The sequence below is a fragment of the Triticum urartu genome, chromosome 4A (assembly GCF_056163025.1).
Source record: "Triticum urartu cultivar PI428250 chromosome 4A, HENAU_Tu73, whole genome shotgun sequence".
NCBI classification, from domain to species: Eukaryota; Viridiplantae; Streptophyta; class Magnoliopsida; order Poales; family Poaceae; genus Triticum; species Triticum urartu.
Window position 1 is genome coordinate 101,494,630 of NC_141876.1, and position 21,866 is coordinate 101,516,495.

The 21,866-nt window shown below is 46.9% G+C and overlaps 1 protein-coding gene and 1 pseudogene across 1 annotated transcript; both read right to left on the reverse strand.

The window, feature by feature from the left end:
- Window positions 1–9,341: 9,341 nt before the first annotated feature.
- LOC147974980 (uncharacterized) lies at window positions 9,342–11,100 on the reverse strand. The gene is made up of 3 exons (XM_087520223.1): window positions 10,987–11,100; window positions 9,521–10,849; window positions 9,342–9,467 (listed from the first exon to the last, which is right to left on the reverse strand). Exons 1-3 carry the CDS (start codon window positions 11,098–11,100, stop codon window positions 9,342–9,344), a joined length of 1,569 nt encoding a protein of 522 aa, XP_087376349.1.
- A 10,169-nt stretch (window positions 11,101–21,269) lies between these two features.
- On the reverse strand, window positions 21,270–21,408 carry LOC125555126 (small nucleolar RNA Z247; annotated as a pseudogene).
- Between the last annotated feature and the right edge of the window lie 458 nt (window positions 21,409–21,866).

Sequence of the window (21,866 nt, forward strand, 5' to 3'; positions counted from 1 at the left end):
TTCCATATATAAATCTTTACCTCCGGACCATTCCAGAACTCCTCATGACGTCCGGGATCTCATCCGGGACTCCGAACAACATTCGGTAATCACATACAAGTCTTCCTAATAACCCTAGCGTCATCGAACCTTAAGTGTGTAGACCCTACGAGTTCGGGAACCATGCAGACATGACCGAGACAACTCTCCGGCCAATAACCAACAGCGGGATCTGGATACCCATGTTGGCTCCCACATGTTCCATGATGATCTCATCGGATGAACCACGATGTCGAGGATTCAATCAATCCCGTATTCAATTCCCTTTGTCCAGCGGTATTGTACTTGCCCGAGATTCGATCGTCGGTATCCCGATACCTTGTTCAATCTCGTTACCGGCAAGTCTCTTTACTCGTTCCGTAACACATCATCCCGTGATCAACTCCTTGGTCACATTGTGCACATTATGATGATGTCCTACCGAGTGGCCCAGAGATACCTCTCCATTTACACGGAGTGACAAATCCCAGTCTCGATTCGTGCCAACCCAACAGACACTTTTGGAGATACCTGTAGTGTACCTTTATAACCACCCAGTTACGTTGTGACGTTTGGCACACCCAAAGAACTCCTACGGTATCCGGGAGTTGCACAATCTCATGGTCTAAGGAAATGATACTTGACATTAGAAAAGCTTTAGCATACGAACTACACGATCTTTGTGCTAGGCTTAGGATTGGGTCGTGTCCATCACATCATTCTCCTAATGATGTGATCCCGTTATCAACGACATCCAATGTCCATGGTCAGGAAACCGTAACCATCTATTGATCAATGAGCTAGTCAACTAGAGGCTTACTAGGGACATGGTGTTGTCTATGTATCCACACATGTATCTGAGTTTCCTATCAATACAATTCTAGCATGGATAATAAACGATTATCATGAACAATGAAATATAATAATAACTTAATTTATTATTGCCTCTAGGGCATATTTCCAACAGTCTCCCACTTGCACTAGAGACAATAATCTAGTTCACATCGCCATGTGATTAACACTCACAGGTCACATCGCCATGTGACCAACATCCAAGAGTCTACTAGACTCAATGATCTAGTTCACATCACTATGTGAAAAACACTCAAAGAGTTCTGGGTTTGATCATGTTATGCTTGTGAGAGAGGTTGTAGTCAACGGGTCTTGCCATATTCAAATCCCTATGTATTTTGCAAAACTTTATATCATAGATGCTACTACCACGTTCCACTTGGAGCTATTCCGAATTGTTGCTCCATTATACGTATCCGGTATCTCTACTCAGAGCTATCCGGATAGGTGTTAAGCTTGCATCGACGTAACTCGTTACGTCGAACTCTTTATCACCTCCATAACCGAGAAACATTTCCTTATTCCTCTAAGGATAATTTTGACCGCTATCTGGTGATCCACTCCTAGATCACCTTTTACCCTCTTCCCAGACATGTGGCAAGGCACACATCAGGTGCGGTACTCAGCATGGCATACTGTATAGAGCCTATGACAAAAGCATAGGGGACGACCTTCGTCCTTCCTCTTTCTTCTGCCGTGGTCAATCTTTGAGTCTTACTCAACTTCACACCTTACAACTCAGGTAAGAACCCCTTCTTTGACTGATCTATTTTGAACTCCTTCAAAAACATGTCAAGGTGTGCGTTCTTTGAAATTACCATCACGCGTCTTGATCTATCTCTATAGATCTTGATGCCCAATATGTAAGCAGCTTTATCCAGGTCTTCCTTTGAAAATCACTCTTCAAACAACCGTTTATGCTTTCTAGAAATTCTACATTATTTCGGATCAACAATATGTCATCCACATATACTTATCGGAAATGTTGTAGTGCTCCCACTCACTTTCTTGTAAATACAAGTTTCCAGCAAACATTGTATAAACCTAAAAGCTTTGATTACTCCATCAAAGCATATATTCCGACTCCGAGATGCTTGCTCTAGTCCATAGAAGGATTGCCGGAGCCAGCATACCTTTTAGCATCCTTAGGATCGACAAAACCTTTTATTGTATCACATACAACTTTTTCTTACAAAAACTGGTAAGAAAACTTGTTTTGACATCCATCTGTCAGATTTCATAATCGAAAAATACAGCTAATGCTAACATGATTCCGACGGACTTAAGCATCGCTACGGGTGAGAAATTCTTATCGTAGTCAACTCCTTGAACTTGTGAAAAGATTCTTTCCCACAAGTCGAGCTTCATAGACGGTAACATTACCGCCCACGTCCGTCTTCTTCTTAAAGATCCATTTATCTCAATGGCTTGCCGATCATCGGGCAAGTCCACCAAAGTCCATACTTTGTTCTGATACATGGATCCTATCTCGGATTTCATGGCTTCTAACCATTTGTCGGAATATGGGCCCACCATCGCTTCTCCATAGCTCGCAGGTTCATTGTTGTCTAACAACATGATATCTAAGACAGGATTACCGTACCACTCAGGAGTAGTACATACCCTTGTCGACCTACGAGGTTCGATAGCAACTTGATCTGAAGCTTCATGATCACTATCATTGACTTCCTATTCAACAGACATAGGCGCCACAGAAAACATCTTTCTGTGTTGCATCACTTTCTGGTTGAAATAAAGGTTTGACAACCTCATCAAGTTCTATCTTCCTCCCACTCAATTCTTTTGACAGAAACTCCTTCTCGCGAAAGGACCTGTTCTTAGCGACAAACAATTTGCCCTCGGATCTGAGATAGAAGGTATACCCAACTGTCACCTTTGGGTATTCTATGAAGATGTGTTTGTCCGCTTTTGGGTTCGAGCTTCTCCGGCTGAAGCCTTAAGCATCGCAGCCCCAAACATCATGAAACGACAACTTTGGTTTCTTGCCAAACCAATGTTCATACGGCGTCATCTCAACAGACTTATATGGTGTCCTATCTAAAGTGAATGCAGCTGTCTCTAACGCATAACCTCAAAATGAAACGATAGATCGGTAAGAGACATCATAGATCGCACCATATCTCATAAGGTTCGATTACGACGTCTGGACACTCCATAACCTTGTGGTGTTCCAGGTGGCTTCAACTGTGAAACAATTCCACAATGTCTTAAGTGATTGCCAAACTCATAACTCGGAAAATCCCCTTTTGATCAGATCGTAGGAACATGATCTTATTGTTATGATGATTCTTAACTTCACTCTGAAATTGCTTGAACTTTTCAAACGTTTCAGACTTGTGCTTCATTAAGTAGATATACCTATATCTACCCAAATCGTCAGTGAAGATGAGAAAATAGCGATATCCACCGCACGCTTCAATTCTCATTGGATCACATGCATCAGCATGCATGATTTCCAACAAGTCACTTGCCCGTTTCATTGTACCTGAAAACGGGGTCTTAGTCATCCTGCCCATAAGGCATGGCTCGCATGTGTCAAGTGATTCAAAATCAAGTGACTCCAAACATCCATCGACATGGAGTTTCTTCATGCATCTTACGCCAATATGACCTGAGCGGCAGTGCCACGAGAAAGTGGTACTATCATTATTAACTCTATATCTTTTGGCGTGAACATGTGTATTACCACGACCGAGATTCAATGAACCATTCACATAGGGTGCATGACCATGAAAGGTATTATTCATGTAAACAGAATAACCATTATTCTCTAACTTAAATGAATAACCGTATTGCAATGAACATGATCTAATCATATTCATGCTCAACGTAGACACCTGATAATATTTATCTAGGTTCAATACTAATCCCGAAGGCAGATGGAGCGTGCGATGGTGATCTCATCAACTTTGGAAACACTTCCAACACACATCGTCACCTCGCCCTTAGCCAGTCTCCGTTTAGTCCGTAGCTTTTGCTTCGAGTCACCAATAATAGCAACTGAACTGGTATCCAATACCCAGGTGCTACCAGGAATACTAGTAAGGTACACATTAATAACACGTATATACTTTGTTGAAGTTGCCAGCCTTCTTATCTACCATGCATTTGGGGTAATTCCGCTACCAGTGACCGTTCCCCTTACAATAGAAGCACTTAGTCTCGGGTTCGGGTTTAACCTTGGGTTCCTTCACTGGAGTGGCAACTGGTTTGCCATCCATGAAGTTTCCCTTCTAGCCCTTGCCCTTCTTGAAACCAGTGGTCTTGTTAAACCATCAACACTTGATGCTCCTTCTTTGATTTCTACCTTTTGCGGTCTTAAGCACCGCGAACAGCTCCGGGATCAACTCCATCCCTTGCATGTCATAGTTCATCACGAAGATCTAGTAGCTTAGTGATAGTGGCTAGAGAACTCTATCAATCACTATCTTATCTGGAAGTTTAACTCCCACTTGATTTAAGTGATTGTAGCACCCAGACATTCTAAGCACATGCTCACTAGCTGAGCTATTCTCCTCCATCTTGTTGGCAAAAGAACTTGTCAGAGGTCTCACACCTCTCAACACGGGCATGAGCCTGAAATCCCAATTTCAGCTCTTGGAACATCTCATATGTTCTATGGCGTTCAAAATGTCATTGGAATCCCGATTCTAGCTAAGTCATAAAGTATGGTGCACTAAACTATCAAGTAGTCGTCAGGATGTGTCTGTCAGGTGTTCACAACATCCACAGACGACGTTGTAGGGGTTTGCACATCGAGCGGTGCATCAAAGACGTAAGTCTTCTGTGCAGCAGTGAGGACACTCCTCGGACTACAGACCTAGTCCTCATCATTGATTACAATATCTTTCAACTTAATCGTTCTCTAGGAACGTATTGAAACAGGGAGCTACAACGTGAGCTATTTATCTACAACATATTTGCAAAGACAATTTAGACTATGTTCATGATAATTGAGTTCATCTAATCAAATTATTTAATGAACTCCCACTCAGATAGACATCCCTCTAGTCATCTAAGTGAAACATGATCCGAGTCAACTAGGTCGTGTCTGATCATCACGTGAGACGGACTAGTCAACATCGGTGAACATCTTCATGTTGATCGTATCTTCTATACGACTCATGCTCGACCTTTCGGTCTTCCATGTTCCGAGGCCATGTCTGTACATGCTAGGCTCGTCAACACCCATTGTATTCGAACGTTAGAATCTATCACACCCGATCATCACGTGGTGCTTCGAAACAACGAACCTTCGCAATGGTGCATAGTTAGGGGGAACACTTTTCTTGAAATTTTAGTGAGGGATCATCTTATTTAAGCTACCGTCGTTCTAAGCAAATAAGATGTAAAACATGATAAACATCACATGCAATCAAATAGTGACATGATATGGCCAATATCATTTTGCTCCTTTTGATCTCCATCTTCGGGGCTCCATGATCATCGTTGTCACCGGCATGACACCATGATCTCCATCATCATGATCTCCATCATCGTGTCTTCTCGAAGTTGTCTCGTCATCTATTACTTCTACTACTATGGCTAACGCTTTAGCAATAAAGTAAAGTAATTACATGACGTTTATGTTGACACGCAAGTCATAAATAAATTAAGACAACTCCTATGGCTCCTGCCGGTTGTCATACTCATCGACATGCAAGTCGTGATTCCTATTACAAGAACATGATCAATCTCATACATCACATATATCATTCATCACATCCTTTTGGCCATATCACATCACAAGGCATATGCTGCAAAAACAAGTTAGACGTCCTCTAATTGTTGTTGCAAGTTTTTACGTGGCTGCTATAGGTTTCTAGCAAGAACGTTTCTTACCTATGCGAAAACCACAACGTGATATGCCAATTTCTATTTACCCTTCATAAGGACCCTTTTCATCGAATCCGATCCGACTAAAGTGGGAGAGATAGACACCTGCCAGCCACCTTATGCAACTAGTGCATGTCAGTCGGTGGAACCAGTCTCACGTAAGAGTACGTGTAAGGTCGGTCCGGGCCGCTTCATCCCACGATGCCGCCGAATCAAGATAAGACTAGTAACGGCAATTAAATTGACAATATCGACGCCCACAACTGCTTTTGTGTTCTACTCGTGCATAGAAACTACGCATAGACCTAGCTCTGATACCACTGTTGGGGATCGTAGCAGAAATTTAAAATTTTCTACGCATCACCAAGATCAATCTATGGAGTAATCTACCAACGAGGGGAAGGAGAGTGCATCTACATACCCTTGTAGATCGCTAAGCGGAAGCGTTCAAGTGAACGGGGTTGATGGAGTCGTACTCGTCGTGATCCAAATCACCGATGATCCTAGCGCCGAACGGACGGCACCTCCGCGTTCAACACACGTACGGAACGGAGACGTCTCCCACACCTTGATCCAGCAAGGAGGAGGGAGAGGTTGAGGAAGAGAGTCCAATAGCAGCATGACGGCGTGGTGGTGATGGAGTGGCAGTTCTCCGGCAGGGCTTCGCCAAGCTCACGCGGAGGAGAGGTATTGGAGGGGAGGGGCTACGCCAGGTTCAAGGTGTGGCCGCCCTCCCACCCCTCCACTATTTATAGGTGGGGAGAGAGGGGGGGCGGCCCCCCTAGATCCCATCTAGGGTTGGGGGCGGCGGCCAAGGGGGGGAGGAGTGCCTCCCAAGTCAAGTGGAGGCCCTCCCCCTTAGGGTTTCCCCTCTCCCATGCGCATGGGCCTTGGGGGGGGTTGGTGCCCTTGGCCCATTAAGGTTAGGGCGCCCCCCTACAGCCCATGCTGCTGTATTGGACGTGGTGGAACATTTTCCGGACCCCTCCGGAATCCTCCGGAACCTTCTGGAAGCTTCCCGGTACAATACCGGAAAAAACCGAACTTTTCCCGGAACCCGAACAACAACTTTCCATATATAAATCTTTACCTGCGGACCATTCCGGAACTCCTCGTGACGTCCGGGATCTCATCCGGGACTCCGAACAACATTCGGTAATCACATACAAGTCTTCCTAATAACCCTAGCGTCATCGAACCTTAAGTGTGTAGACCCTACGGGTTCGGGAACCATGCAGACATGACCGAGACAACTCTCCGGCCAATAACCAACAGCGGGATCTGGATACCCATGTTGGCTCCCACATGTTCCACGATGATCTCATCGGATGAACCATGACGTCGAGGATTCAATCAATCCCATATTCAATTCCCTTTGTCCAGCGGTATTGTACTTGCCCGAGATTCGATCGTCGGTATCCCGATACCTAGTTCAATCTCGTTACCAGCAAGTCTCTTTACTCGTTCCGTAACACATCATCCCATGATCAACTCCTTGGTCACATTGTGCACATTATGATGATGTCCTACCGAGTGGGCCCAGAGATACCTCTCCGTTTACACGGAGTGACAAATCCCAGTCTCAATTCGTGCCAACCCAACAGACACTTTTGGAGATACCTGTAGTGTACCTTTATAGCCACCCAGTTACGTTGTGACGTTTGGCACACCCAAAGCACTCCTACGGTATCCGGGAGTTGCACAATCTCATGGTCTAAGGAAATGATACTTGACATTAGAAAAGCTTTAGCATACGAACTACACGATCTTTGTGCTAGGCTTAGGATTGGGTCGTGTCCATCACATCATTCTCCTAATGATGTGATCCCGTTATCAACGACATCCAATGTCCATGGTCAGGAAACCGTAACCATCTATTGATCAACGAGCTAGTCAACTAGAGGCTTACTAGGGACATGGTGTTGTCTATGTATCCACACATGTATCTGAGTTTCCTATCAATACAATTCTAGCATGGATAATAAACAATTATCATGAACAATGAAATATAATAATAACTTAATTTATTATTTCCTCTAGGGCATATTTCCAACACAGAGGTCATCATGAGGCCAACCGCGCGCAGCAAGGCGGTCAGCGGTCCAGACACGGTTTTGCAGAATCAACCAAAGGAAGAATTTGAGCTTGCCCTCCGCTTTGACATCCCATACACTTTGTAACTGGGGGTTTTCGATCCGGCCGTAAAATTGGGCGGCGTAGGCTGATTTGGCCGAATAAACAGAGTCTGCCGTGAGGGTCCAGAAGATCTTGTCCGCATTTTGACCAAGGGAAATGGATTGAGTTTTTGTCCAGATGGTGATTAGCTGATCGATTTGCAGCTCAGTGGTGATTTGGTGTAGCCCTCTCATCCATCGGTTGGTTTGCAGTCCCTCCTTCTCACATATCTTCTTTTTGTAGGCTAGTTTGAACAGATCAGGTGTAAAGAGCTTGAGCGGGCAGTCCAGCAGCTAAATGTCGCACCAGAAGGAGATGCTTTCTCCATTGCCCAGTTCCAACTTGGTGCAGGCGGCAAAAAGATTTCGATCTATTGTGTCACAGGGCACCAAAAGTCCCTTCCATGGCCTAGGTTCCTCGTCCCATTCAAACCACAACCAACGTAATCTGAGGGCTCTGTTGTATCGATCTAGGTCCTTTATTCCTAAACCACCATAAACCTTGGGAGAGCAGACTTTGTTCCAATTGACGAGGCACTTGCTCCCAGGGGCGTCCTCCTCCCCACTCCAAAGGAAGCTTCTTCTGAAGCGATCAATCTTCCTGAGCAGCCATTTAGGGGGAGGGAAAATGGTGAATAGGTAGGTTGTGAGAGCAGTGAGGACTGTATTGACCAGCTCCAATCTCCCCTTTCTAGACATAAGTTTCCCTTTCCACGGTTTCAGCCGCACACCGAATTTGTCCAGAAGAGGTTGCCATTCAATCTTCTATGGTGCCTTCAAGCAAAGAGGTAGGCCCAAATATATGCAGGGGAAGGCGCCTTGTCTACCACCAAAAGGGGCCAAGATGTCATGAACATCAATGTTTTCGCATCTGATCGGGTAAACGACACATTTGCTCAGATTCACATTCAGTCCCGAAACCACTCCGAAGACATTTAAAAAGCCCACAACTGTTTGAAGTTCATTTTCCACAGGGTTGAGAAAGAGTGCAGCGTCGTCAGCATACAGGCTAGTTCGCAGTCTGGCAGCATGGTTAAAAACATGTGAGAGGAGTCCGTGATCAGTGGCAAGCGAAAACAATCTCTGTAATGGCTCCATGGCAATGATGAACAGCATAGGAGCAATGGGATCGCCCTGCCTAAGCCCTTTCTTATGAAGAAGCATTCTTCCCGGGAGTCCATTGAGCAAGACCCTAGAAGAAGAGGAGCCGAGGATGATGGCGATGAGATCACACCATCGTTGGCTGAAACCAAAAGCTCCCTCAAGGAGATAGTCCCAATGAATGGAGTCGAAGGCCTTTGCAAATCAAGCTTCAAGAATAACAGAGGCTTCTTCTTCATGTGCGCATCTTTGACAGTGTTACGGACAAACAGAAAATTGTCTTGAATCGATCTTCTCTTAATAAAGGCACTTTGTGAGGAGGACACAAGGTGGTGGAGTTCAGACACTAAGCGAGTAGCTAACAGTTTTCCAAGAATTTTGGCAATGATGTGCATGAGACTTATAGGCCTGTAGTCCGAGGGACAGGAAGCAGCAGCACTCTTGGGGATCAGAACGATATGTGCACTGTTAAGAAATGACCAACAGTCACCATTGAGAAGCAGAATTTGGTTTATTACAGCCATAAGATCATTTTTCACCGTGTCCCAGCAAGACAAGTAGAAACCACCAATGAAGCCATCAGGTCCTGGCGCCTTTTCACTATGCAGATCTTTGACAGCCGCTCTCAGCTCATCTAGAGAAGCCGGCACATCCAGGTGTGAAAGGTCTCGGGAAGGCAGCCCCAACGAATTCCAGTTGAAGGACACCTGACGATTGGCAGACGCACCCAGCAGACCATGGAAGTGGTTGAACAGAAGCTTGTCCTTGGATGCATGATCAATGACTGCCTCACCGGCTGGATTTAACAGAGAGGGGATATAGTTTTTCCTCCTTCTGTCGTTGGCCTGCAGATGGAGAAATTTTGAATTTGCATCTCCACATTTGATTTTGGTGACTCTTGATCTTTGCCTCCATTTGATCCTACCTAGTGCAGCAAAGCCTAAAATCTTGTTCTTGAGCAAGGATCTGAAAGTTCTCTCTTCGGCCGAAAGCTCTCTCTCTTCTTGAGCCAGGTCCAACTGAAAAATTAGTTCATTTGCAAGAGTCTCATTGAACCTGCAGCGTAGTCTTTGCTGCTTAGCCCAGTACTTGAGGGCCTTTGCCACTCTGGACAGCTTAATGTGCAGACGCTTGACAGCGTTGTTGGATCGGACCGACTTTGCCCAGGCATGTCCCACCACAAGAGGGAAATCTTGCATGTTCAGCCAAGCGGCCTCAAACCTGAACCCCCGGAAGTGCCTGATCTCGAGGTTCTGAAGAATCATCGGGCAGTGGTCTGAGATGCTCGTCAATAGCAGTGTCAAGTGGCAATGCGGATAGCGAAGCTCCCATTCTTTTGTGCATAGCACCCGATCAATTTTTGTGTGGACTGTGTTCACCCGCTCATTGGACCAGGTGAACTTCCGGCCCGAGAGGGCAATCTCCCGGAGCTCAAGATCATCAATCATCTTTCTGAAACGTCCCATCATCCATAGGTTGATGTTGTCATTGCTCTTTTCAGAGGTTTGGCAAATCAAGTTGAAATTGCCAGCAAGCAACCAGTCAGAGGCAACAAAAGGCTTGCAGTTCTTCAGTTCATCCATAAACAAGATCTTATCAGCATCCAATTGGGGGCCGTAAACGACAGTCAAGGTCCAGGAAGAGTTGGAGGTTTGATCCACGACAGTTCCCGAGATGAAATGAGTGCCCGAGGCAGAATGGTCAATGGAGATGGAGAAACCTTGTGCGACAGCAACAATTATTCTGCCACACGAACCAACAGCCTCCTTTGCAATAAAATTGTCCGAGAAGTTACTGCCCAGGCACTCGGCCATGATGTATTTGTCCACCACAGCCAATTTGTTCTCCTGAAGACAAACGATATTACAGGCAGAGCTGCAGATTAAATTGTGGACAACCCTTCTCCGGGCCAGACTGTTGAGGCCTCTAACATTCCAGTTTAGGATTTTTGTATCCATAAGCAAACAAGTCACACACAGCAAACCAAAGAGGCGGTTGGATAAGGCGCGGTCGCGGCAACAGAAGACTCACATCCAAGGTAGCAAAACTCAATGACAAGCAGAGAAGGCAGCTGGGTAAGCACCGCCCAACAACCCATCTTGACTGACAACCGATACATTTCAGCAGTAGGAAACAGAGTGCTCGGGGAAGCATAGGAACATGGTACAGATCAACCCATCGATCAGGCAAGGGGGAAACAGCTAACATTGGGAAACTGGAGCACACGGGGGAACAACAGAGCACAGCATCAGGCCACCGCCAGAGTCGCCCCTCCCTCCCTGCGGGTCGGGCCCGAGGCGTCCAGCAGAGCCGAGACAGCCCCCATGAACATGGGGGTGAGCGGCTTCTTGTACATCTCCGCATACCTCTTCATTCCCTCTTCTCTGGACATCGAATCTTCGATGGCGATGCCGTTGTTCTTCAGGAGCACCATCTTGACCTTGTCCATGGTAGCCATTCCCGCAGAAGGCTTTGCAGCCAACCTCCCGCTATGGCGGATGGGGGGGTTCGGTTGTCTGGGGCGGATTGCGGGGGCAGCCGGCTGGTTTTGGTTGAGGTTGGCGGCGGGGGAGGGGAACGGAGCAAAGGAGCGGCGGTGGGGAAGAGAAGGAGGGAGGCAAAGGAGGCCAGCTTCTCCGATCTCACCGATCCACTACCAATGATGGCGAGCAGGCCTAGCCTGCCCATGATAGGGCTGGCCCCGCCTACATCGGGCTGAGGCCCAGCCGGAATCTCAGCTGAAGGCCCATCCGTATCCATCTGGGTGGTGGCCTGCGTCAGCGCCGCAGGAGGCCCAGACGCAATTAGCCAATCAAGGCCCAAGATGGAGCCTACCGAGCAATTTTCCAATGCCCGGTCAGCGGATTCTGCGTCAAGCAGCGGCACGGTCAGCTCAGCAGAGTCGGTGTCGAGCAGAGGGACCGGCTTGTCCTTGGCCACCATGGTCCCCGATCTGTGGGCCTCCCCAGAGAGATCAGCATGCAACAGGAAAGGCACAGGGGAGACCATGGCTATCGGCAAGGGAGGCGTTTCCTCTTCGGGGTTCAACAGTGTGGTCACCGCAGCATCACGAGCGCCCATGCCCAGCAGGCAGCATTGCGAGGGCGCGGCTGGCCCCATATCTGCACCTGATGGTGTGGCAGCGAGGTCCACAGCAGCAGACCTTTCATGCAAAAGGAAGTTTGCATGGCCTGGAGGATCGGCTGCCTGGCCAGAAAGCATCTCTTCAGCGCACGCGGAGACCTGCGCTGTGTCAGCCGGGCCAGGCGTGCAAGTGGAAAGCCTGGGACCAGAACTGACCGAGGCAGCAGGCGGCTCCATGGCACGCCTACGCCCACCGGGGAGGTAGCCAGCCACCGGCGAGGGGTGCCCATCCCCGCCAGTGGCCGCCGGACGGGCATCCCAGAGGGTGCGTCGCCCAGCATGGGAGCTTCCACCGTGGTGGTCGCGCCCGCCGTTACCGCCTCCATCACCGCCATCACCAGGGAAGTGCAGGCGGGAATGCACAGAACCATGAGGCCTCGCCGGCGGGGAGGTGCCGTCTTCGAAGTCGAGACTCCGGTTGTAGTGCCACTTGATGATCTCGGGGGAGAAGGAGTCCGACGGAGAAAAGACCCCCCGCGAAGCTCTCATCCTGCCCTCCGCGCCGTCGGCCACTCCGGCCACGGCGGCCATCCTCCCCGGCGACGCTCCACTCCGGATTCGCCGACCACCACCCGATGGCGCCCCCCTCCCCTTCGTCCGCCCTCCCATTGCCCCTGCCGCCCCCTCCCCTGTTGCGTCCAGGAGTTATTCCCCAGATCTTCTCCTATCACGACGCTCTTGTCGTTGTGCAGACAGAGGATTCTCGAGCTCCTGTTGCCACTGAGGCCCTGCCTGCACCCTAGCGCATGCGCATCCGCTCTGAGGTCTCTGTTCCCCAGAGTTATGGACGAGGTCGGGCGAGCATTGATGCGGACGGGTGGCAACTGGTTGGTGGCAAGAAGAAGAGGAGTAACTCCGGGCCAAGGCATGGGCGCGCTGTCGGTGATCTTCGCTTCAAGCATCTTCTTCTTAAGCTGGCCCGGGGCAAATGCTTCCGCTGTCTCTCCCCCAACCACCGCATTGCTAGCTGCCACAATCCTTCCAAGTGTCTGCTCTGCGGCGAGCCCGGTCACAAGGCTAGACAGTGCTCCCCGGCTCCGCGTGCCCCTCTCCCGCGCCCCCTCCGCCCCCGTTGTCGCTTCCTTTCCGCCCTGCGGCGCCCTTCCCCGTCCGCCGGGACGTCGCTTTCTCGAAGCCCGCGTTCACCTCCATGGCGGCCCCTGGCGATGCGCATCGCGGCCCGGTCACGGCGTTCGCTCCTCGCTCCTCCGCGGTGATCGATGAGGAGCAGGTGCTGCTCCAGCAGGCCATCGTAGCGGTCATCGTGGGCTCCTACCCCTCGATGATGCTGGTGGACGTCAAGCGTGCCCTCGCGATCCGGTTCCAGGCCGCGAAAGACTCCATTTCGGTGGCCTGGAAAGGGAAGGCGATGATGCTCTTCCGGTTCACCGACCTGGCTGTGCGTGCTAGGGCCTGGTGGTACGTGGGCCATTGGTGCTCGGGCCGGTCTCCTTCAACCTGCTTCCCTGGACCAGGTTCCGCTCCGCCTCTGCTGCGGCGTTGCGCTACCGGGTCCGCGTGTGCCTGCAAGGTGTGCCGGAGAGTGACTGGCGCTGGGAGTCCGTCTCTTCTTTGTTCGCCGGCGAGGCTCTGTTTGATGAAGTCGACGACTCCTGTCAGTGCGAAGAGGAGACCGCCTGCTTCAAGGTCTGGGTGTGGATGAACGACGTCAACAGGCTCGCCACTCGAGGCACGCTCTTCCTCGAGGAACCCGCGGAGATGCCTTCTCCGGTGATGCACTTCCCTGAGCTTGGCATCTTCGCCGAGCCTCCTCACCGCTCTGGCCCTGTGAAGATGCTTGCGCACCCGGTCCTGATCCACCTCGACTGGGTTCACGACTACTGCCCGCCCCCGTCAAGCAGCCCTACCAGTTCCTCCAGCTCCCACAGTGGGATTAGTGGCATTCCGTCGATGTGATGATCAACCCTCCGCCGCTTTCCACGATGGGAAAATCATAGATAATACACAAGATATGATCATCCGTAACTCGAATGTTTTTCTATATATCTCATACTCAACTCAAAACTCAAAACTGATCTCTCGTACAAGGCCGAAGCCTGGCTTTTATATGCCCAATAGTACGCAGCTTGACTATGAAAGGAAAAGCTAACGTAACTACCTAAGACTCTTCCTAAAATATACGTGTACAGATGGACTATCTAATAAACAGGAATATAAACTGACCGGTGGATTCTCTAGCAACTAACTCAAATATTTTACCGTCGAGGTGGCGTTCTGAACTTCGGCTCCACTTTGGCAGGTGCAAAATCCTTTTTGATCCCATTTCTCTCACCAAAGCGTACATGCATTACTTGGCAAGGTTGTTCCCTTTTAAATAATAAATCAAAAGGATATAATTCCTTCATACTTGATCTGTACCATGTGTGTATTCTTGATTTTGAACGATCAGAACATGCCACACTAAGACATCTTTTGCTAGATTTCTTGGGACGCCATACTAATTTATTTGTATAACTTATTTCCGGACCACATAATACCCGTATCTTTCTGTCGGTTCCTCGGTGAAATCTCACCGCCTAGAAAATATCATTTTCTGTAATTTCTTCATTTCTTGATTTTTTAACTGACTCAACTCAGTAGCATCAACAATCGCCATGCCCGTATCAGGACTACTAGAAACAAAGCATTGAGAGAGGGGCAATTCATTCGTCACCCGACTGACCTTCTATACAAACTGGTGTATTTCTTGCAGTTGTGGAAATTTCTGACAAGAACTACGGACAGAAGGCGCATGAAGGAGCTCGCAAACAAGGTGTGAGCAAAGTGCACTGATCTATGACGGGCATCGTAGGGAGAATACCGGCCGGTGGCCGCCCAAGCTACCCCGATAGCTGCATCCGCCATCTGTGGTGTCTAGTCTAGGTTGCGCGCTGCGCCGCGTCTTGGGGCCGTGGCCTTGTATCCCAGTACCATTTACCTTGTTGTTGTTCTAGTACTTGTTGGACTTCTTAGTTTTAAGGGCCTCATTCTAAGGCCGGGCAGATGTCTCCGCTCTAAAAAAATAGTACAACGGTAGATGATAGCGATTCAAGCTATTCTGATGTGAATCGCTCACAGACGGCAACGACTGAAGATAGTAGGAGACGTATTCCACCCTAGGTTAGTTGATGTATGTTTGATGTTCTCTGAATGTTTTTGTAAGCACAAGTTGTACATATGATTCCTGGCTATTGGATTTTATTATTTTAGGTGTTTCTACTAGTTTGTCCTATTTCAAGAAGTCAGATCTTTGGCTCAGGCGATCTTCTTGGTAAGGAGATATTTAGGTCTGGACCGTAGAACAAAAACAATCACGTGCATATGTAGTTGAGGAATCTAAGACGTGATTGCAAGTACCGGAAATTAAAACTCAAAAAGTTAGGAAGTAGCTTAGTTACGGACGATGGAACGTAGGGCACTGTGTTAGTTAGGGAAACTTAAACTTAGATCACATGTAGTGTCTTGTACCGTTAGAAGAAATTGTATTTACACAACTATTAAATATTTTTAGAACGGAAATTACAATATGGATTATTATATCGATAATAAAAATACATGTACTCGGTTATGTATATAAAAAATTAGTTTAGTTCACGAAAAATAGTTAGTGAACTTAACATGAAGGTTACATACAAAAGAGAATTACATTATGAACTTGACTTCTGAAACTTTAGTTTATTTATAAATGCACAATATAAATTTTGACAGACTTCAATGACTGATAGCTCGATCCGAAATAAAATGTATGCATTAGTTACAAAAATTTCAAGTTATCTTATGTAGTGGCATAGTAGCGGATGCTTGTATTTTCTAAGTTAGTTGGATGTGTAAATAATTGGTTTATTTAATGTTATTCCCATAATATATAATCTTGATTTGCGCGTTAATAATCTTTATATTAACAATGAGTTGATCGAATTAACAAATGTTATTGAATTAGGTATTGTGTTAAATTATTTATTAATGTTATATGCTCTGATTATGCAACATTAATGGTATATTTACTTCTTTTATGATCTAGTGATAAAATATGTCGTCTAAGTTAAGTTATTTAGCAAGTGCCACATCGAAATGTAATAGAGATTTAAGATCTTATTACACTAAAGGAGATGAGTCAAGCAGAGAAAACGATAATGAAAAGTGTAACTCTGAATCTAGATTGAAGGTAGACCATGTTCTTGTTGTCTTGAATCGGTTTACGTTATACAAGAAATTTATGCTCTGGGAAATCAAATTTGATGGGATGTTGAACTTGCCTACGATTGAAAAGGTTCACCTTAAATTAGTACATTTCTTGTAAGTGCGACATATGTCATGGATCAGTGCAAAAGCATGTCTCAAGATAGGAAGCTCAAATTCTATGCTGGAGATATGCACAATTTTTTTGGATTTCCTTTTGGACCTAGAGATGGATGATATTGGTGGTGAGAAAACTGGCGCTTCTTCTGATTTCTTGATAAAAATATAGGTATGATCGAAAATGCTTCTCACAACTTGAAGCCAGTAGAATTTTCTTTAGTCAGGGATATAAATAAGTTATCGAGTGAAGCTGAAAAGGCATGCTTTAATGCAGCATGTGGTATATTTATTATGGCTCATTTGGGAACACCTTCTTCTAAACATGACAACACCACCGTCGATTATTCGGGAGCCTGATGTAGGACTGATTACATAAGAGAATATAACTAGTATGAGTATGCTGTGAATTATCTACTTGGTGCTATTACAAAGGCACAACAATAGGTTCAGTCAAATAGTCATGTCATATAATTATATGGCCGACACTTGTTTCTACAAGTAAGCGATCATATGCATCACAATTACCATAAGTAATGTTGGATTTCTATAATTAATACAATATGTATGCAAATACTCCACATTAATAATCATTACCAAATTGTAGCGAAGAGACACACCAAACTTCCTAGGATTATAGACTATGATAAGCGTGAAAGAAAGAGAATTGTGGAAGCGTATGCTGTTCGGCAGGGACGCGTTCGTGTTATATAGAGATGTCAAGATACAAGATAGGTAGCGCAGGTTGTTACTAGGCTTGGCCTCTACTCCAAGCTATACAAAGATAAACCTATCCTAGCTAACAACCTGCCGCATACCCAAGATTACGTGTACGCATACATAATACATGACAACATGTCACAAAATACTAGCCTATACATTTTCTACAAGCCTATCATTTAGCATCCTCCCTCAATCTTAACTCATCAAGGTTTAGATTGTTCTTGAAGGCTTGAAACTGTCGAATTTGTAAAGGCTTGGTGAAACCATCAGCAACTTGATCTCCTGTTGGAATGAACTGTATCTCTAATAGCTTTTGTGCTACTCTTTCACGAACAAAGTGATAAGTCAATTTCTATATGCTTTGTTCTGGCATGAAATACAGGATTTGCAGAGAGATATGTTGCACCCAAGTTGTCACACCACAGTTGTGACACATGTGATCTTCCAATTCCTAGTTCATTAAGTAAAGTTTCAATCCACATTACCTCAGCAGTTGCATTTGCCAGAGACTTATATTCTGCTTCAGTACTGGAACGTGATACTGTTGCTTGTTTCTTAGCAGTCCAAGATATAAGATTAGACCCAAGAAAAATAGAAAAACCTTCAGTAGACATTCTATCATCTGGACACCCAGCCCAATCCGCATCGGAGAATGCACTTATTCCAGTTGATGGAGATCTACATAACTTGAGCCCTATTCCAGTACTTCCTTGAATATACCTTAGTATTCTTTTGACAGATGTCCAATGTAAGGAGGTAGGAGCATGCAAAAATTGACAGACCTTATTTACTGCAAATGATATATCAGGTCTAGTCAAAGTTAAATATTGCAGTGCACCAACTATGCTTCTGTACTTAGTTCCCTCTTCGGTGCTCAATACCTTCCCTTCGTGCAATGACAACTTATCAGTGGTAGACATGGGTGTATTGGAAGGCTTACAATCATTCATGCCTACCCGTTTAATTATATCTCTGGCATACTTATCATGAGTTAACATAATACCATCATGCATTTTTTTAACTTCAATGCCTAGGAAATAATGTAACTCTCCCAAGTCTTTAAGTGCAAACTCACTTCTCAAATTCTTTAGCAAAGCTGAGGTAGCATCTTGTGATGAACTAGCAACGATTATATCATCAACATAAATTAACATAAAGATGATCACCTTCCCTTTCTTGAAGAAGAATAAAGAAGTATCTCCTTTTGAGGCTCGAAAACCTAGTTGCTGCAGTTTCATACTCAATCTTGAATACCAGGGTCTGGGGGCCTGCTTTAGGCCATACAAGGCCTTGTCCAACCTACACACATGATGTGGTTTCAAGCCATCCTCAAAACCAGGTGGCTGCCTCATATAAACCTCTTCCTCGAGAACGCCATGTAGAAACGCATTCTGCACATCCAATTGACGAAGACTCCATCCCCTGGAAACAGCAATAGACAGAACAAGTCTAATAGTATCAGCTTTAACAACTGGACTAAATGTGTCCTCATAATCAATACCATAATGTTGCTTAAAGCCTTTAGCTACTAGCCTAGCCTTGTATATATCTATTGTGCCATCAGGCTTTCTTTTAATCTTGTATACCCACTTACAATCTATCACATTCCTCCCTTGCTTAGGAGAAACCAAGTGCCAAGTCTTTTTTTCATGAGAGCTTCATACTCTATATTCATATCCTTTTTCCAATTATCATTGCTTAGTGCCTCTAACAGATTTTGAGGTTCACCAGTAGACGCAAAGTTTGCAAACTTGAAGTTTTTCTCATACCTGATTGTTCCATCTTTAAACTTTGATGGTTTCAAAATACCTTTTTGTGCACGTGTAGTCATCCGTAACTGTGCATGGTCATGTACTGAATCACCAGCCACAGAAGATCCAAGCCCATCACCTCGTACTCGATCCGACCAAGCAGAGGCGGGCGAATCTGCCTCGACTGCCGCGCTCCTGACAGGTCTTGGATCCCGTGCGGGTGCACTGCCCGGGCTCAGGTTCTGTGCGCGTGGGCCAGGCGACGCACCACCCGCCCCATGTGACGACGAAGGCGTACCAGGCGTGTCGGGTCCGCCCGTGCGGGGCCCTGACGCGTGGCGTGTGCCAGACGGAGGCGAGGGCGGGTCGGGTTCGTCCGACCAATCACCAGCAGCCCCGCCCGACCGGGGACCAGGAGGCGTCAGGAGATCTTCCTGGGGATCCTCGGGTGCGTCAGTTGGCCCCCTGCCACCAAATCTCGCGGGATCCGCGCCCGCAGGTGCAGGCGAATCTGCTTCGTGTTTTGTACCAGGCGTTTCCTGTTGCTGCATAAAATCATGACGATTTGGAGTGCTGTTTTTTTCACTGATGTCTCCGTTAGGGTTAGGATTATTAAACAAATGAGCATTAGCAATATGTTCACCCCCTTGATCAGTAGGATTTAATAAATCTGGTGAAAGCAAGAGGATCTCAGCACGAAGACAAGCACCGGCATTAGGATGGAGTGTAGAGAAAGGAAATACGTTTTCATCAAACACAACATCCCTTGAAATATAAACACACCCAATGGAAATGTCAAGACATTTAAAGCCTTTGTGAAGGTTGCTATACCCAAGAAAAGCACACTGCTTGGAGCGAAATTGAAGCTTGTGATTGTTGTAAGGTCGGAGGTTGGGCCAGCAGGCACACCCAAAAATTCTCAAGATAGAATAGTTGGGTTTTTCATGAAAAAGTCGTTCAAGAGGTGTTTCAAAGTTGATCACTTTGCTAGGCATCCGATTTATCAAGTAGGTTGCGGTAATGAAAGCTTCATCCCAAAACTTCAGGGGCATAGAAGCTTGAGCAAGAAGAGACAAACCTACTTCAACGATATGGCGATGTTTGCTCTCAGCTGAACCATTCTGCTGGTGCGCATGAGGGCGGGAGACATGGTGAGATATACCTATTTTGGTAAAAAAAAAGGAGTTGAGTTTAACATACTCCCCTCCCCAATCTGTTTGGAGAGCAAGAATTTTGCGATCAAATTGTCGCTCTACAAGTTTCTAAAAATCATGAAACTTTTGAAACACCTCGGACTTGTGTTTGATAAGATAGATCCATGTAAATTTACTGAAATCATCTATGAAACTCACATAGTATTGCTTTCTTCCTACTGTTTCCACAGCAGGACCCCAAACATCAGAGAACACAAGCTCTAAAGGAAATTTTGACTCACTTATTGATTTGGGATAAGGAAGTTGGTGACTTTTGCCTTTTTGGCATGCGTCATATACAGACTCTTTATTGAAATAACTAGCACACGGCAGATTATTTTGACTAATGACTTTGCTAACAACAACAGAAGAGGGATGCCCTAGACATCGGTGCCACCTATCCGGAGATAACTTGGTAGCACTTAGCACTTGCTTCTTGACGTCGGTGCTCGTGTGCCTAATCGGGTAGAGACCTCTCCTACCCTTGCCTTGAAGTAGTACCTTCCTCGTTCCCCGATCCTTAACACAAAAAGAATGAGGGTGAATTTCAACAAAGGAGTTGTTGTCAATGGCAAGACGACTAGCAGAGATGAGACTTTTATTGGCTTCAGGTACATGAAGAATATTGTTCAAGTAGAGATCACGATCTAGGGTATGAATTGCTGAACGACCAATATGTTTAATATCCATACCTGATCCGCTTGCAGTATGTATCTGTTCATTGCCGTTGTAGCGATCACGCACGTTCGGCTTCTCCAGGTCACCCGTGATATGATCAGTAGCACCACTATCAAGGTACCAGTTGGTGTCTATGCCATACCGCGGAGCTACAAGATTGGCCGATTTCTCCTACATACCTTGGTAGGACTCGTCATACCTTTTCCAGCACTTCCAAGCCGGATGGCCCATCTTCCCGCAGATCTGACATTGCACCCGAGAAGCAGAGGCATGGTTGTTGTAGTTGCCTCCGCTGCCGCCTCCATTGTTGCCGCCGTGGCCATCGCCGCTACGATCTCCTGGCTTGGAATAGCCACGGCCGCTGCGGTCACCACCATTGCCAGCTTGCCTGCGGCCACGGTCACCACCGCCGCCTTGCTTGCAGCCTCGGGTGGCACTGTTGGCGGAGGACTGCGACCCACCGCCACGAAGATTCAGCCTCGTCTCGAAGCTGAGCAGCTGCGAGAAAAGCTCAGCTACAGTGACCGGCTCCAACCTGGAGCACATAGCAGAAACCACCGGATCGAAATCTTCATCGAGTCCGGCGAGGATGTGGGAGACAATGTCTTCCTCGTCCACCCTCTTCCCCGTGGCGATCAGCTCGTCGGTGAGGGTTCTGACCTTCCCGACATAGTCGGTGATGGAAAGGTTGCCCTTCTGCAAGTAAGCGAGGGCGATGCGGACGTTGGTGGTCTGCGATTGAGTGTGAGATGCAAGCATCCCCTCGACCGTGTTCCAGAGCTCTGCCGAGGTGTGACAGGATGCAACCTGGATGGTTATCTCACGAGGAAGAGTCGTCAGGAGATAGGAGAAGACTTGTTGGTCTTGCGCATACCAGGTTTGGAAGTCAGGGTTCACCGCTTTCGTCGTGGTTTTGCCGTCGACGGAGGCCACGTCGATCTGCATGGGTGGCGGCGGCTGCTCAACGTCGAGGTACTTCGCCATCTGGGCTCCCCGGATGGCAGAGAGCACGGTCGCTCGCCACAGGACTTGGTTGCCCTTGGTAAGCTTCTCTGTGGCAGCGTGAGCGAATGGCGAGG